Here is a 15,720-nt window from a genome sequence, read left to right as displayed (position 1 = left end):
CACTTTTTAATCATTTGTTTACTTTAAAAAATCTAATTTTACAACTTTGTTTTAAGAACAATCTAATATTGAACCAATATAAAAAAGTCACTATAAATTGATTAATGCATTTGATTCAAATACCAGTTTGATTTTATGGCTTTAGATCAAATTTAAAAAGAAAATGATAGAATTATGATGAACTTTTAATTTTAATATCATTGTAAAACATTATTTTTACCACGTAAATTTTAGGTATAGAATCCAATATTTTCATGAACACGTATCCCCATCCTATGATCAATTTTATCGAAAATCGACGAGTTTTTCAAACGGAATTCAGATTAAAAAATATAAGATAACACATTTTTCTCAAAGGATCTCAAAGTGCACTACTCAACTTGGTAATATTAAAAGTTATCGTGTACATTTAGTTTAAATACCAAATTCGTTTCATTATTTTTGGATTGACAATTTTGAACCAGACTTAAACCCAATTAGTTTTGGTACAGTTTGGTTTGGTTCAGTTTTGTTATCTTTTATTATCTTTGTCCTTTTAATCCAACAAGTAAGAAAATTTGGTTATTAGTCAGATTTTTCGTTTTCAGTTTTATAAAAGAAAGTCTTCTACGGTTACTGCTATGGACGTTCGAAACCTTTTAATTACCATAAATACCCTCGAGTTCTCCTCAGTACTCGAGTAACTGTTTACAGTTCCAAGGGTAATTAAGTAAAACCGGCCTCAACAACCAATTTCTCAGTTTCTTCGTTCTTTCTAAATTCCTTTTTTTCTCTGCGATTGTCCTTTTTTGACTCACTTTTTCTTCTCAAGAAGGCGAAGTTTCTTCTCTTCAGAAATGTTAATTCTTTGTCGTGTGATCCTCTACAGGATAAATCCCTAGACCCACCTTCTTGATCGCGCTTATTTTTTGTTTCCTTTGAAAATTTCAAATATTTACTCCGTTGATCGAGATGGTTCAGTCTGCGGTGGAGGTTTTACTACCGTCGTTGTGGGAGATTGAGGTTGCGGTGGTCGCTTCGTTTTTTCTGATTGCTTCTTACTGGCTGTTCGCTTACAGAGGAGGCGGAGATGGCGATGTCGGTGGTGTTGGATTTGATCGGTCCGGTCTCATGCAAAATCTCGATTCCGGTGACGCCATCTTTGACAAAGACAAGGTTTGAAATTCCTTCTTCTTTCATTTCTCTCAATTGCTGGGTTTCTCAGTATGTTAAGCCGGGGAAACCTCGTGGGCGCTTAATGAATTCTGGGTTTCCCCTTTTCTAATCGGGACCTTCAAATCTCTGTTCATGGAGTAATTTTCCCAATTTTTTGACTTGCAGTTTCTGCACTTATTTTTGTAGATGGGACAGTTGAGAGGAGACACTCAAACTAATGCTGCTTATATAATCAAGGTAAATGCTTCAATTCAATGTTCTCATCGTTGAGACTGACTGGTTCTTACGATTCATCTGCATAGATAGGATTAGGACCACTGACATTGCATCAAATTTTGGGTGTATCTTTTAGGTGGAACTGCTGGCTGCTAAGAATCTCATTGGTGCAAACTTAAATGGAACTTCAGATCCTTATGCTATTGTAAATTGTGGATCAGAAAAGCGATTCAGGTTGTTATATATCCTTTTCAATTAGTTTTATTACATGTTATATGACTTTTCAATGGACCATGTGAGCAACTTTTTTGATGTCATCCTCTTTCCTGCTCTTTTACGCTGTCCTATAGCTTCTTCCCAACTACAACATCTATCCATCCTAAAAAAAAGTGAAAACGTATATTGGTGGTTTGGTTGTTGAGATTACACATTCGATTGTCTAATGTATTTCTCTGCTTGTTTCAGTTCTATGGTCCCTGGTTCGAGAAATCCAATGTGGGGTGAAGAGTTTAATTTCCCCACAGATGAGCTTCCTGTTAAGGTTAATATCATTTACTGCTATAGTATGCTCTAGGACTCAGTGGGAAACTCATTTCACCTAAAAGTTGTTTAGACTTCTGATGGAAACCCGAGACATAGGGTTTATCACTAAGTTCGAAACCTTGATATCTGCTAGAATGGAAATTTCGCCTATATATGACTTGGAAAATATTACCAAAAGCACTTATTCTTCAAAATAGGCATATAGATTCAATAATTCCGGACGCAAAACATGCACCTGTTATGTTTACCAGATACCTTTTCTAACATTTACCATATATTTCTTGTGTCAGATCAATGTTACAATTCATGATTGGGATATCATCTGGAAAAGTACCGTTCTTGGCTCTGTAACTATTAATGTTGAGCGTGAAGGCCAAACGGGTCCAGTGTGGCATTCATTAGACAGTCCATCTGGGCAGGTGTGTTTGTCCTTAGTTTCTGTTTGTATATTTCCCTTCAAGGGTTTTAATCGAATCCTCGTTTTCTCTTTAGAAGCTAACCTAATCTTGTATGTCAGGTTTGCCTTAACATTAATGCAATCAAACTACCAGTAAATGCTCCTAGGTAATCCACCATCTCTACTTCAACCTTTCTGTAAGCTGGGTTTATCTTGTTTAATAGGAGAGTGCTAATTGTCTTGGTTCTGTGACAATTCGGCTTTCATCTGTTTGCATGAGCGGATAACTTTTACAATATCTCTCTCTTTTTTTCCGCAATTTTTTTTTTTTTTGTTGTTCTACTTAACCATGCTACTTGCATTTGGCTGGTTTGTTATTTTCAATGGAACCACACCTCGGACTTAATATATAGTAGCCTTTGTGGTTTATAACTGTGTACATTATGTCTGATTGGTAGGGCTGTAACGGGATATGCTGGAGCCTGTAGAAGAAGGGTCACATTGGATCAGCAAGGCCCAACAATTGTACATCAAAAGCCAGGTCCCCTGCAGACGATATTTGATCTCCTGCCCGATGAGGTAACTTAACTAGTACAAACTGTATCATTGTAGTAATCTCATATGAGAGTTCAAAATTTTTGTATCGTCAATGGGATTTCCATTACACGTTTAGTACTCTGACTATCGCATGTACCATTTCCCTTAGGTTGTTGAGCACAGTTATTCATGTGCCTTGGAGAGGTCATTCCTGTATCATGGCCGAATGTATGTTTCCGCGTGGCACATATGTTTTCACTCCAATGTGTTCTCTAAGCAAATGAAGGTCAGGGATTCTATAAGCAATTACATTCCGAGTTCTTTGAACCAATGCTAAAAACTTCTTCTTCATAATTGTAGGTTGTTGTCCCTCTGGGAGATATAGATGAGGTAGTGCGCTTTTCTTGACCACTCGGATTTCTGTTGGTTTAAACAGATATGTGGACTAACCATACATAAATATTTATTTTTTATTATAGATCCGTAGAAGTCAACATGCATTGATAAACCCAGCTATAACAATCATTCTACGGATGGGTGCTGGTGGACATGGTGTTCCCCCTCTTGGGACTCCTGATGGTTAGTAATTATATTTGTCATTGAATATTTGTAATTATATCAACGTTCATGCCTTTCTTTATCGCCAGCAAACACTTGTTTGATAGTTACTGTTTTGTCAGTAAGAACATTTTCCCATTTGATTCCTGGAATAGCCATTTGTCTGTAGGACCAGAGCGTTTGGAGTTTTTCATCTGTAGTGGTGCTTTGTCATGTTTATGTCTCTGTGGAATTCCTTGTTTATTTCAGGTAGAGTGAGGTATAAATTTGCATCATTTTGGAACAGGAACCATACATTGAAAGCATTGCAGCGTGCGGTTAATAATTATCATGCAATGTTAGAAGTCGAGAAGAAGGTCTCTCCCCAATTTCATAAATAAATTTTTTATGTTTATGCCACTCTTCCACCGCATGCTTTATTCAGTATTTGCTAGTTAATCAAGAGGTAAATTTGATGTTGTTGCCTGAAATATTAACATGTTACATTTGTTGGGTTGCTTTCTTATCATATAGGAGAGAGCAGAATCTGCTTTACGTGCTCATAGTAGCTCTGTGAAAGGAGGTGGTAAAGTACAAGTCAAAGCTCCTGAAAATACTGCAGCTCAACCTGTGAAGTTTCAAGCTTTCATCAAGGAAGAAGTTCTTGTCAATATCTACAATGTAAACATTCGGTTTTTCTTGTTATTGCTATAGCTGTTCAAAGATATTGTTTTAAATTTTTTGCATCATATTCTTGTATGCAGGATGTTTTTGCCAGCACACCTGAGCAAGTCCTGAACGTCTTGCTGGCTGATGATTCCACTTACACTAACGAGTACAGATCTGCACGGAAGGATAAAAATCTTAATGTAAGTTTGACATTGGTATCTAGATAGTTTTCCATTGTATTGTTTACATGTCTTAAGAATCCGACTTCTCAGGATCTTTATTGTTGTCTGTTTGTTAACATTTAGATTGAGCCGTGGCATACTGCTGAAGAATATGATGGTCAAGTGAGGGAGATTAAGTTCAGATCCATTTGTAATAGTCCCATGTGTCCACCAGACACTGCTGTTACGGAATGGCAGCACGTTGTTATATCACCAGATAAGAAAGTGCTGGTAAGAATGATTCACTAAAATTTGTTTCCCGAGGGATATAATACTTGCTAATGTTGTTTAGGCAAAATGAAAAGAGACAAAAAAAAAATCCTGTCTGATGATACTTGCCTTTCCTTCTTTCAGGTTTTTGAAACTGTGCAACAGCCACATGATGTTCCTTTTGGTTCTTACTTTGAGGTATGTTATGTTACATATGAAGAAAATCTGGTGTTTGTTTTATCATTCTGTTTGCAACTCACCAGTCAAGTTTGAGCTTGGCATGCTTTATAAATTCTTTTTGTATATCAGGTCCACTGTCGATGGCGCTTGGAAGTTAAAGACGAGACTTCATCTGTTATAGATATAAGAGTCGGTATGGAAACCCAAGTACCCATCCTCAAACTATTAATGATTTCTATCTATATCTGGAAGTGTGAAATTTGCAATGCACATGGTGTGGGAATGATCTCTTTGGCTTCATGCTTTTTATCAATAGGTGTACATTTTAAGAAATGGTGTTTGATGCAATCAAAGATTAAAGCAGGGGCAATTGACGAGGTTAGTTTGGTGCCTTTATTTCAGTTGGTAAATTATAAGGAGCCATTTTTGGTTTCTCTGATACATTGGTTTTTGACACTTAAAACAGTACAAGAAAGAAGTGGAAGTGATGATAGAAGTGGCATTGTCGTATCTTAAGTCACACTCTTCATCAAGTAGCCTTGACAAGTCTACTTCATCATCTGCAACACCAGAAAACATCAGCTAAAACCTAATTTACCAAAATTGAAAATCCTCTCAAAGTTTCATTTTCAAGCCAACTTAGATCATCCCTTCTTTACATTGTTAAAGTGTATATGTGATCACGGTAATTATAATGGATATTTACAGGGGCTTGTCTGATTTTTGGTACTTCTGACAAATTAAAAAAAGAAGGAAAAGTAAGGGTTCTCTCACAACTCAGTCCTGTTGAACTTTCACAGCAAACAAAGAACACAGTGAAAACAATGAATTGTACCATAAACCCCTGTGTAATCTTATTATAGACTAAACCAGAAGGACAAGACAAAATTCAAACATTGCATAAACTGCAAAACATTTGAAGACTGAATCTTTGTCCAGGTCAGAAAACGGTACAGACAACTTGGGATTGCAAATATAGATAAACAATCAATCCTGATGGTTGCAACACTAGATTCGACTGCTAGAAGAAGAAAGCCTGCAAAATATGCAGTAGGAAAATCTCAGAATTTGACAGCGGTTGTCCAGGTGCCTTGGACGCTAGGGTGTTTGGTGACATGTCTGGTCCTCAGTTTCACCACTTTCCTTCCAAGAGAGTTCCTCAGCCTTGTTGCATTCAGAAGTACTTCTTCAGGATCCATGTTCTTCACACACACCACTCTTTCATTTCTATTCCCTATGATTCGAAGTGAAATTGCTAATGTCAAAGAATTGTTCTATGCACTAGGCAGGTTGCATTGCTCGTAATAATGATAAGAGGAGGAAAGATTCATACTGTAAATGCCCTTCAGATAAGGATGTTGTCCCCGTGAAAGCTCGGTAACCACTTCGAGCTGCGGATTTTTCTCTTTTAGTGCAGGCAATTCTGATTCCATAAAGGCTCTGCAAGTAAAAACAATAAAATCCAACACATGAGACAATGATCAGAGGAAACTGCTCAGTACATACCTAACTATAAAATGGTATGCGATTCATTACTTGCACCATTACATCAATGGACCAAATTATTATAAACATGAAAAGTTAATTTGCTTCACAGATACGAAATACAGGCTCATAGATTCGAATAAAATAGTCTGAAGTTCCAAGTTAATTACACGAAAAATGGTAGATCGATGAAAAAAAAAAAAGTACGGCTCAAAGATTGCGAAATAAAATTTAGGGGAAAAAAATAGACCTGATGCCTCTACTGCTACCACCCCAATTACAGTAACTCACAACGAGCTTCTTAAGCTGCCAAACTCCTCTAAGCGCCATTTGAATATCGGAAAGAGAAACAAAACCCTAACAGAGAGATGTATAGAGAGAAATGCTAGCAAGTGAAGAAGAGAAGAAGATGATCACGTGATAGGTGCCACGTGACTTATATGTTGCAGACTAAATAAATTGAAATGGGCCTTTATTGGGCTCGAGCAAAAAGTCTTTTGATATTTATTTGCTAACACTTGATTTTAAATTTTAAAAAATTCATGATTGAATATAACTAAAGTTTATATTGTAACACGAATCACTAGTATAATTCCAAATGCTAATAGGAATGGTATATAAATAGATGTCAGTAAAAACAAAGCCTTGAGAGAGAAGAAACTAAACATGGCTGCTGCGTATACAACAAGTATAGCTCTTGATCTCGTCGCCGATATCCTCCTGAGGCTTCCGTTGAAGTCTATCATGAGATTCAAGTCCGTTTCTAAGCAATGGAAATCTTTAATCGAATCCCATACTTTCGTCAAAAGACATCTGATGAAGAGTTCCCGACGCCGTAGTATCCTTTTAGCTTTCGGTTGCAGAGACGACGGAGACGATTCTCCGCCGTTTCTTTTCCCCGACGAAGACAAAGATGAAGAAGAAGAGATCTGTTATATCGGCAACTGCGACGCTTCCCGTATCTCACTTACATGGCTTGATCTGCATCCCGGGCTCTGATTCCATTGAAGTTTGTAACCCGGCGACTCGACAATCCCGGCGATTCCCTACCGGCGAATCTTTGTTCTCGGCCTCGACGACGATCTTACCTCATGCAGGTATCCCCGTCAGATCTCTTTTGTACCATCGAAAATATTTGGATCATGAAGTCACGCCTAAGTTCCCCAAGACAAGAAGCACGTTTGGATTCGGTAAAGATGAAGTTACGGGGGAGTATAAAGTGGTAGAGCTACGTGCTCACCCTCGTGCGCCGCTCATCGTTGGGGATTGCAATGTTCTCGACCTCCGAACCGGCCGGTGGAGACACGTCAACCTCGTTCCTTATCGGGTTTTTGTCACGGAAAGATCCGTCTATGTCAATGGTTCCCTTCACTGGTTCACTGTTGATTTCTTGGAACCCTACGCTTCAAGAATTGTTGCCTTTGATCTTCACCTTGAAGAGTTTAGAGTCGTCTCCCACCCTAACCCAGTCTTCTCTTCAGACGACCACGATGGCGACGAGGCTCCCTATTTCTCTGAGCTTCTCGTCCTCCGAGACCGCCTCTCTGTATCTGAGATGAGGACCACTAATGTTCCCCATCCCCGACTCGATATTTGGAGCATGGTCGATGCACTAGAAGAAACATGGGTTAAGATGCACTCCTTGTGTTTATGCCAACTCTACCAACCACGACCAGGTCAGATTCAGCTGTTCACCCCCTTGGTGATTCCTGACGACCAAGGAGATGGAGATGGAGTACTCATCATTTGGGACTATCAAGAGTCTTTGTTCATGTCTTACCCTAAAAATTTCCTCCTTAACAAGCTTTCTGCGTACGCTCGTGTTGTTGCTTCTTCGTACTTTCAAACTCTCGTTCCGGTTCCCTAACTAAATGTCATCTCCTTTGTGTGTTTTGTTTTCTTTACATGCTCTGCTTTCTGTTATTATTAAGACGATTTCTCTTTATCATTTTGTACATAAACATAAGACAAGATTTTGCAAGTGCTTTACTATTTTCCTAGTAATCGATCGTTGAGAGTCAATACTCTATGCAAGCATCAATATTTACGAATAATCTGATTCTTTGGGTGACAATGGCGAAAGTTAACTAAAACAAAAATCAAAACATGGTTCAGGGTCTAAAAGAAACTACTTAAATCAGCCAAGAAAAAATAATCACCCATCTTCATTTGAATCAAGATAAGACCTCAAGAAGCGTCTGTATTTGTTGGGGCTATCATACCAGGTAGACTTCTTGATGATCGTTTGATCTTTATCCAGTACTCGTTGTACACTCTTTTCCTCAACAGACTCTCGAAGAATCTACTCCAACTTTCCATAACCCGGGTCAGCCTAACACTCTTGGGTCGTCCTATAAGGTACCTAATGTAATCTCTTGCAAGACGGAACAACTCCTCCCCGTCGATGATGAAGATGTACTGCAAAAATAAATATTGATAAAAAGTTAAAGATACCGAAGATAATTCAAAGATGACTTGTGTGGGCTTGAGATGCTGTCATTACCAGAAAGATGAAGCCTAAGGTTGCTAATACCACTTGCAGAGTTTCATCAGCAAGACCTTTATCATCTCCTGATGAGCCTTCAGACCCATTATTCCCACCATTTCTACCGTCTCCTTTTCCTCCTCCTCCTCCTCCTCCTTGTGGAGGAATGCCTCCAGTGTCATTCTTTTGTATCTGCTCATGCAACATATCTTCAACCGATTTCCTCCCCATTGCTTTCTTCATAGCTTTCCATGGTGATGATATCTGATGATAAAATATCATCACTAAGCGTGTTAATATCAGAACCACTAAACCATAAGTTAGTTCTGTGCATTCACTTCTAACAAACACACACTAAAAGGATCACTTTTTCTTGATCCAAAAAAAAAAAAAAAGGATCTCTTTTTCAAGATTTCCGATTCAAATCTCAGCAAAAACATCTATAGAATGACGAGAACAGATATTATCTCATCACTACTATCAGTGCAAAAAGAATCATATATCAGCACTACTTATCATCAAAAACATAACTCAACTCTGTGGCTAGATCTGTGCCCGACTAATTCTTACACGCACACACACGAAAAAAGAGCAATTTTGCAAGATTTTATGATTTAATAAGAAGAGACATATTAAGAATGAAGAACAAGCATCTGACCTCACTGCTACCGTTAGACTTATCCTTCCCACCAAGTAAACACGCAACAGGGCCTTGCTTCTGATTCCGACATCCATGATTCTGTAGAGGCAAAAACCGAGTAGACACCGATGATGATGCAGACGCCCGAATAGTTAATTTGGGGAATGGTCGAGGATCAAAGCGTAATGACGTCTTAAAAGGTGCCCCAGAGACATGTCTTGTTTGTGTTGTCCTTGCACAGAACAAGGATGGTCTGAATAGATTAGCCTGAGTAGAGCTCATCTTTTATCTCAATAGCTTCTGTCAACACATCAATTCCCAGGATCTTCAACAACAATCAAAGACAAAAATTCATAAGAACAAAAATAAGACGTTCTATTAGGTCTGTTCAGAGTTTAAATCATAACAACAACGACGTTAAGCCAATTTAAGAGTTGGGAAAGAAGAAGGGGCTGATCCGATCGATAGGACGATATAATCGAAAGAAGATTACCAGAAAAATAAAACCTGAAAATCTTACAATACCCAATCCAGAAATCTAAAGAAGAGCACTTTAGTAACTCGAAGGAGAAGCGATTCAAAAGACAGATGATAAAGGGCATTAAAAAATTGTGATACCTTAATGAAACCCTAATTCGATAAAGGGTTTGTTTTGAGGTTCCTTGTTTAGTTGTTTGTGTGTTCAATAAGAAACAAACTCAAGAAGTCGGAGGTGGTCATAATGACCGAAGAAATTGCTTGACGGCGGTGGATTAAACGATATCTTTGATCTAAACCGATAAACCGATAAACCGATAAAATATACTTTAACCGGTTTTAATCAACACGGAAACCTACTTGCCGGTTTAATTATATTCCGGTTTACAATAAAGAGTCTCTGACGTCCTTCAGTTCAAGCTTGCGATGCGAGAAAGGCAGGAGGACCTTCAGCTTCAATTCAATCGAAGAAAAAAAAAAGAAAGAAAGGTTGAAGCCTTACCCTACTTTAGTTTTGTGGAATTTTGGGTTCTGAATCTTCTATGATCTCTATTCTCCATAATTTCCTCTGATTCTCATACAAGCGCTCGAAGTGTTGGTCTCTTGAGCTTCCACTAGATTATAGATGATAGACTGGTTTTCAGTTTTGATGTAGCTGCTGTAGTTTGACACCAATCGGTTTTCTGGTGTTTCTCGAGCTCGACTCTAAGCTTTATTCCTTTCAAAAAAGCTTGAACCTATAGCTTCTCTAACCTTTGTTATTTTTCTTAAAACTTCTTTGATTCACCTTCATCGCCTAGTTGCTTGCTCAAATCTTCGTAATTATGAAACCTGGATCTTATGGTTTGTGGAACTTCTCTGTTCTGGTTATTGATAACATTCAGACAATTTTTAGCTTTCGCTAGGTTTTAGAAATATCCAATTCTTTTGTTGGGTGCATTTTTGTTAATATTATAGCAGTTGAATCACTCTGAGCGCACTTCATGTTTCAGGCACGGAAGAGATCGGTTCTGTCTGTTTGGATACCAAAATGTTGGTTACTGGCTCCAAAGATGCAATCAGCTGGCTCCCTCAAGAGGTTCTGGGCGACATCTTGTCCTTAGTTCCGACGAAACTGGCTGCCTCAACATCTCTTCTCTCGAAAAAGTGGAGGAATGTGTTTGCATTGGTGCACAATCTCGATTTTGATGATTCTGTCTTCCTGCAACCAGAAGAGGGTAAAGAAAAGAGGCATGTGATCCGGGAGTGCTTCAGGAGTTTTGTCGACAGAACACTCGCTTTGCAATGCGCTTCGCCTATCAAGAAATTCTCCCTAAAATATCACTATGACTATGACAGCGAGTTGACTCATGTGGTCCGCTGGGTTTGTAATGCCTTAGATCGTGGTGTTTTGGAGCTGGCCGTAAGTATTAAGCCTCGCTATGAACCCTATGTTCGTTCTGAAACTGGTCACTGGAAACCGCCCCTAAATGCAAAGACTCATGGTGAAGTCTTTTTACCTCCTGCGCTTTTCACGAGCAAGACTCTGGTTAAGCTGACACTGGGAACACGAGTTAGTTTTGGAAAGCTTCCTCCAGATTTGTCTCTTCCGGCGCTTAAGAGTCTCTTCATCGATTCAATCTTTTTTGAATATGAAGATCTGTGTTATGTGCTTCTTCCTGGTTGCCCCGTGCTCGAGGAGCTATTTGTATGTCACAAGCAGTATATGGGAATCCCATACTGCATATCGAGTCGGACCATCGAGAAACTATCAGTTCAATACAATTCTGATTATGACCTTGACTGTATGATTGGTATGTCATTTGACGCCCCACGTCTTGTCTTCCTGGACTACTCTGATTATGCCGTGTCTGAGTATCCACAAGTAAACTTGAAGTCCCTAGTCGAAGCTAGGCTGGACCTTCGTTATTCTAAAAAGATCAGAAGGCCGGATATATCGGGTCTCTTTATAGGGATAAGCAACATTGAGACCCTGCATCTTTCTGCCAATTCTGTTGATGTAAGTTTGCGACTTTCTATTAAGTTTTAAAAAGCTTGGACATTCTTGACATGTGCGTTTGTGTATTTCAGGTGATTTCTCGATGTGTTAAACATGGAGTAATACTACCGGTGTTTAACAATCTGGTAAGCTTAACTTTTGGGAGTAAGAAAAAACGAGGATGGAGACTACTGCCGTATCTGCTTAAGCAGTCTCCGATGCTTGAAACTCTGATCATCCAGGTATGTTATATATCTAATCTGCTTAACCTATGAACGAATATATCTAATGAGATAGAGAGCGTCGCAAACATAGTTGTTGATCCTTTGAATGCATCTCTCCAGGGTCTGGATGGTAACATATGCGATGTGACTTTGCGTCCATACCAAGTGAAGGTGTTGCATGTTCTTGGATATGGAGGTGCTGCTAAAGAGTTGGAACAGTTGAAGAGTTTTCTTGGGAAAACGGAATGCCTTGAACTGGTGCAAGTGGAGGTCGTTGATGATGGCATAATATCGCAAACCTATAAGGATCTAATGACGCTTGTTGGTGTTTCAGTTTCACCCAAGTGCCAGATCAAAGTCGCATAATTCAAGACATCCAACAACCTTCGTCGACAAAAATCAAAGAAGAAAAGAGTGTTTGTCTTAGGCATTTTTAAAGTTGAACTGATAACTAAACCAAGACGACTGAACTAATTCGCCAAAGGATGATCTTATGATTTTATCTATATACATAGCTAAGGGAGATATGTTTAAGTAGCACAAGAAGATAAGTTTTAAACAGCACATGAACAGAACACATGAAGGAGAAATAGGAAAACTAACATACAAACTAATACATCGCATTGACGATATGGTTGACAGAAGACAAACAAGTAGTAGTAATGCATAGCAGAAGTTGAGAAAATGGAAAGACATATATGGGGGAGAGGAATAAACATGGTTTAACTGGGAAACATTGTCATAATCCATCAGAAGCTAAAGAAAAACTAAAGGCGCCATATAATAATATTATCCGATGGTACGACAAAGAAACCCAGATAAATTTGTTAGTAAACCGAACTAAATATCAGCTTAACCGGTAATATACCTAATTAATTTAACTGCTCGTATAAGGCTCCACCGAAACGGTACCGTTCCATCGATCATCGTTCTTCTTCTTCGTCTGTCTTTTTTTTTTTTTTTTCCTTCAGCCGCAAATTCTTCAGTCGAATACGAATTTAAGATATTCCCGGTCGGAAAGGTTAATAATTTCCTAGGCTTTTAATATGGAGTTGGAATTTGAATCAAGGTATGACATTAATCGTACGGCGGAGTTCATTATCAGCAAAAGCTTCACCAGAATTGCTTTACAGGTAACAAAACTCAATGAGTTGGTAAAACTTTGATTGGTTCTTAGCGTATATTGTTAACTCAGTTAATATGGGATGATAAAGCTTACTGAATGAACTTTTATATTGTTTCTTTGCTAAAATTGTTAATTTGATGAATATATCTATGATATAGCTTAGTTTTTTTTTTCTTTTTTCTCTGATAGTTCCCGGATGAGTTGTTAAAGGATTCGACTAAGGTCGTGAGTGCTCTTAAGAGCAAAACTCGTTTGCTTACTGACAGAGAAGTCAGATTCTTTGTTATGGCGGACACAACTTATGGTAGTTGCTGCATTGATGAAGTTGGAGCCTTGCATATTGATGCTGAATGTGTTGTTCATTATGGTCAAACATGTCTAAGCCCGTGAGTCATTAACCCTACTCTTGATTTATGTAATTGCAGTGAATTCCCTTGTTCAAACAATGTCTTATTGTGAGGATTTATGTTTTTTCAGGACATCGGCTCTTCCAGCATTCTTCGTTTTCGGGAAAGCTTCGATAAACATCTCGAGCTGCGTTAAGCATTTGGTAGATTATGCATCAAAGAGCGATAAGCCTATTATGGTATGTGAGGCTAGTTTATCTTTATTATGAAATAGTGATAAAGTGTTCTGTTTTCTCAGTCTTTGAACTTTGTTTTCAGATTCTTTATGGGCTAGAATACGCCCATGTGATTCCGCATATCCGAGAAGAATTAGGATTATCAGAGACTGAATCTCAATTGAAGTTCTCTGTAGCCAATGTCTTGTGTTCATTTATTAGTCCATCCAAAGACCCTAGAGAATCCATGGAGCATCCGAGACCATATAGTGATAGCTTATCCTCATCTAGAAACTATAGACTGGGAGGGCTAACTTGGGACTTGCTAGAAGGAAGCAAAATCGAGGACTATCTACTTTTCTGGATCGGTTCTGACAATTCAGCTTTCGCCAATGTAGTACTGACCTTCAATGGTTGTGACATAGGTAGGGCTTTATCCATGGAAATTTCTTGATCTAGTTCTTGGTTATGTCACACGTTTGAGTAACTTACTACTGTCCTTTTTCTTAAACAAATATCTAATTGATTGACAAAGACCATGAATAGCTTATTTTCTTGGTTATATTTGTTTGTTAATCTTAGTCAGATATGATGCTGAAGAAGATTCTTTGGTGACGGAATTTCATCAACAAAGAAGGATACTTATGCGACGGTATAATCACTTGTTTCAAGCAGACTTCATACATCACAATATCAAACTTTGTCAATCCTTATAATGTTTTCGTTATTATCTCTGTGGATTTGTATTTCTTGTCCTCACTCAGAGTTATATTTTCCAGATACTACTTGGTGGAAAAAGCCAAGGATGCAAATATTATAGGTATTTTGGTAGGGACTCTTGGTGTTGGTAAGTTCCTATTCTTCTGCATTTGTGATGTCAAGATTGATAAGTTCATTGAATGTCTAATATCACATGGCATTGGATGCAGCTGGTTACCTTCATATGATTCACCATATGCAAGCACTCATATCTGCAGCTGGCAAAAAATCTTACATTCTTGCCATGGGACGGCCTAATCCGGCCAAACTCGCAAACTTCCCCGAGGTAAGTTATACAACGGCCTGTCATTTAGCTGTAATTATGAAAGTGAGATATGTCAAGTGAGTAGTGCCTTTTTCTGTCTTGTGTTTATCTCTTAGTGCGATGTATTCATCTACATCTCATGTGCCCAAACCGCTCTTTTAGATAGCAAAGAGTTCATGTCCCCTGTCATAACTCCGTTTGAAGCGAATCTTGCTTTTAGCAGGTACATAGAGAAATTTATATGCAGAAATCTTTATAGTTTTTGTATATGATCCACGAGTTCCTTAATCGGTGTCTTTGGAGTTTGTGTTTCCACAGAGGGAGTGAATGGACAGGCGAATACCTAATGCAATTCCAAGATGTGATCAACTCTGTAAAATTAGAATCAGAAGCACATAGCGAATCAGAGGAGCCACGGTTCTCTTTCTTTCAGGGTGGTTACGTAGAAGATCACAAAAGAAACGGTACAATGGAGGCTCAATACATTTTTCCAATCAAGAAAAGTCATTATTCATTCCATGAGTTTGACAAATACTGTTCTATTTGCTGCAGATCAAGCTAAGAATGGAGAAGAAGACGCAGGAGAGACAATGGCTCTGGCACGAACTGCAGAGAAAGCATTGCAATTGAAAGAGAAAGATCATAACTCGCTCACTAAACAAACTGCTGCAAAATCAGGACCCGAGTATTTCCTCAGCCGTGCTTATCGCGGTTTGGAGATAAATAGTGATAATACTTTGCCGGAGGCTTATATAGTTGGGAGAAGCGGGAAGGCGTCTGGATACAGGCACGAGTAGCAGTAACCTCAAGAAGTAGACTTGTTGACAAAGAAACATAAGTGTAATATGTCAGAAACTGATTTTTTTTTTAATAAGTTTTGTTTTCGTTTTACTGATTTCGTAATATTGTTGGATGGGAGAATGTTTGGGTTTTGTTCGAAAAGAAACAAAACTCTTGTCTTTGTCCTGTGTGTTTTTTGTTGTTGTTGGTTGTATGTTATTGGCCTCTCGCCTCTGACTGGGTTGGTTATCATCAATAGATGAGATGAGAGCTA

General features: G+C 38.4%; 6 protein-coding genes across 7 annotated transcripts; 4 read left to right on the top strand and 2 right to left on the bottom strand.

The window, feature by feature from the left end:
• The first annotated feature begins 755 nt into the window (after nucleotides 1–755).
• LOC17887387 (BAG-associated GRAM protein 1) lies at nucleotides 756–5,385 on the top strand. Of its 2 annotated transcripts, none has more exons than XM_006290723.2 (18): nucleotides 756–1,155; nucleotides 1,342–1,392; nucleotides 1,508–1,605; nucleotides 1,837–1,912; nucleotides 2,205–2,333; nucleotides 2,432–2,478; nucleotides 2,770–2,890; nucleotides 3,018–3,134; nucleotides 3,209–3,238; nucleotides 3,328–3,427; nucleotides 3,656–3,762; nucleotides 3,920–4,066; nucleotides 4,150–4,254; nucleotides 4,360–4,506; nucleotides 4,630–4,683; nucleotides 4,795–4,858; nucleotides 4,982–5,043; nucleotides 5,132–5,385. In XM_006290723.2, the coding sequence occupies exons 1-18, from the start codon at nucleotides 952–954 to the stop codon at nucleotides 5,249–5,251; spliced, it is 1,779 nt and encodes a 592-aa protein (XP_006290785.1). In that variant the 5' UTR covers nucleotides 756–951; the 3' UTR covers nucleotides 5,252–5,385. The 2 variants fall into 2 exon arrangements, with proteins under 2 accessions (XP_006290785.1, XP_023638529.1); XM_023782761.1 differs by having other exon boundaries at nucleotides 1,065–1,155; nucleotides 1,321–1,392.
• Nucleotides 5,386–5,497: 112 nt separating this feature from the next.
• Nucleotides 5,498–6,548, bottom strand: LOC17886539 (54S ribosomal protein L51, mitochondrial). Its single transcript, XM_006291998.2, has 3 exons — nucleotides 6,401–6,548; nucleotides 5,999–6,105; nucleotides 5,498–5,899 (listed from the first exon to the last, which is right to left on the bottom strand). Exons 1-3 carry the CDS (start codon nucleotides 6,478–6,480, stop codon nucleotides 5,727–5,729), a joined length of 360 nt encoding a protein of 119 aa, XP_006292060.1. The 5' UTR covers nucleotides 6,481–6,548; the 3' UTR covers nucleotides 5,498–5,726.
• A 515-nt stretch (nucleotides 6,549–7,063) lies between these two features.
• LOC17885026 (F-box/LRR-repeat protein At2g43260) lies at nucleotides 7,064–8,017 on the top strand. Its single transcript, XM_006290372.2, has one exon. The coding sequence runs from the start codon at nucleotides 7,064–7,066 to the stop codon at nucleotides 8,015–8,017; it is 954 nt and encodes a 317-aa protein (XP_006290434.2).
• Nucleotides 8,018–8,151: 134 nt separating this feature from the next.
• Nucleotides 8,152–9,866, bottom strand: LOC17884888. The gene is given in 5 exon segments (XM_023782762.1): nucleotides 8,152–8,401; nucleotides 8,404–8,568; nucleotides 8,654–8,899; nucleotides 9,294–9,600; nucleotides 9,769–9,866. Coding segments are annotated over 4 exon segments (771 nt in total). The 5' UTR covers nucleotides 9,558–9,600; nucleotides 9,769–9,866; the 3' UTR covers nucleotides 8,152–8,305.
• A 610-nt stretch (nucleotides 9,867–10,476) lies between these two features.
• LOC17884896 (F-box/LRR-repeat protein At3g60040) lies at nucleotides 10,477–12,491 on the top strand. Its single transcript, XM_023782760.1, has 4 exons — nucleotides 10,477–10,595; nucleotides 10,745–11,751; nucleotides 11,823–11,972; nucleotides 12,075–12,491. The coding sequence occupies exons 1-4, from the start codon at nucleotides 10,577–10,579 to the stop codon at nucleotides 12,318–12,320; spliced, it is 1,422 nt and encodes a 473-aa protein (XP_023638528.1). The 5' UTR covers nucleotides 10,477–10,576; the 3' UTR covers nucleotides 12,321–12,491.
• A 403-nt stretch (nucleotides 12,492–12,894) lies between these two features.
• LOC17885846 (2-(3-amino-3-carboxypropyl)histidine synthase subunit 2) lies at nucleotides 12,895–15,704 on the top strand. Its single transcript, XM_006290930.2, has 10 exons — nucleotides 12,895–13,087; nucleotides 13,270–13,466; nucleotides 13,558–13,666; nucleotides 13,746–14,067; nucleotides 14,225–14,294; nucleotides 14,422–14,489; nucleotides 14,572–14,687; nucleotides 14,783–14,889; nucleotides 14,985–15,130; nucleotides 15,219–15,704. Exons 1-10 carry the CDS (start codon nucleotides 13,001–13,003, stop codon nucleotides 15,461–15,463), a joined length of 1,467 nt encoding a protein of 488 aa, XP_006290992.1. The 5' UTR covers nucleotides 12,895–13,000; the 3' UTR covers nucleotides 15,464–15,704.
• The last annotated feature ends 16 nt before the right edge of the window (nucleotides 15,705–15,720 follow it).

The sequence above is a fragment of the Capsella rubella genome, unplaced genomic scaffold (genome assembly GCF_000375325.1).
Source record: "Capsella rubella cultivar Monte Gargano unplaced genomic scaffold, Caprub1_0 scaffold_5, whole genome shotgun sequence".
In the NCBI taxonomy this organism is placed as follows: domain Eukaryota; kingdom Viridiplantae; phylum Streptophyta; class Magnoliopsida; order Brassicales; family Brassicaceae; genus Capsella; species Capsella rubella.
Note: the sequence above shows the minus strand (reverse complement) of the source record. Positions and strands in the feature narration are given on the sequence as shown.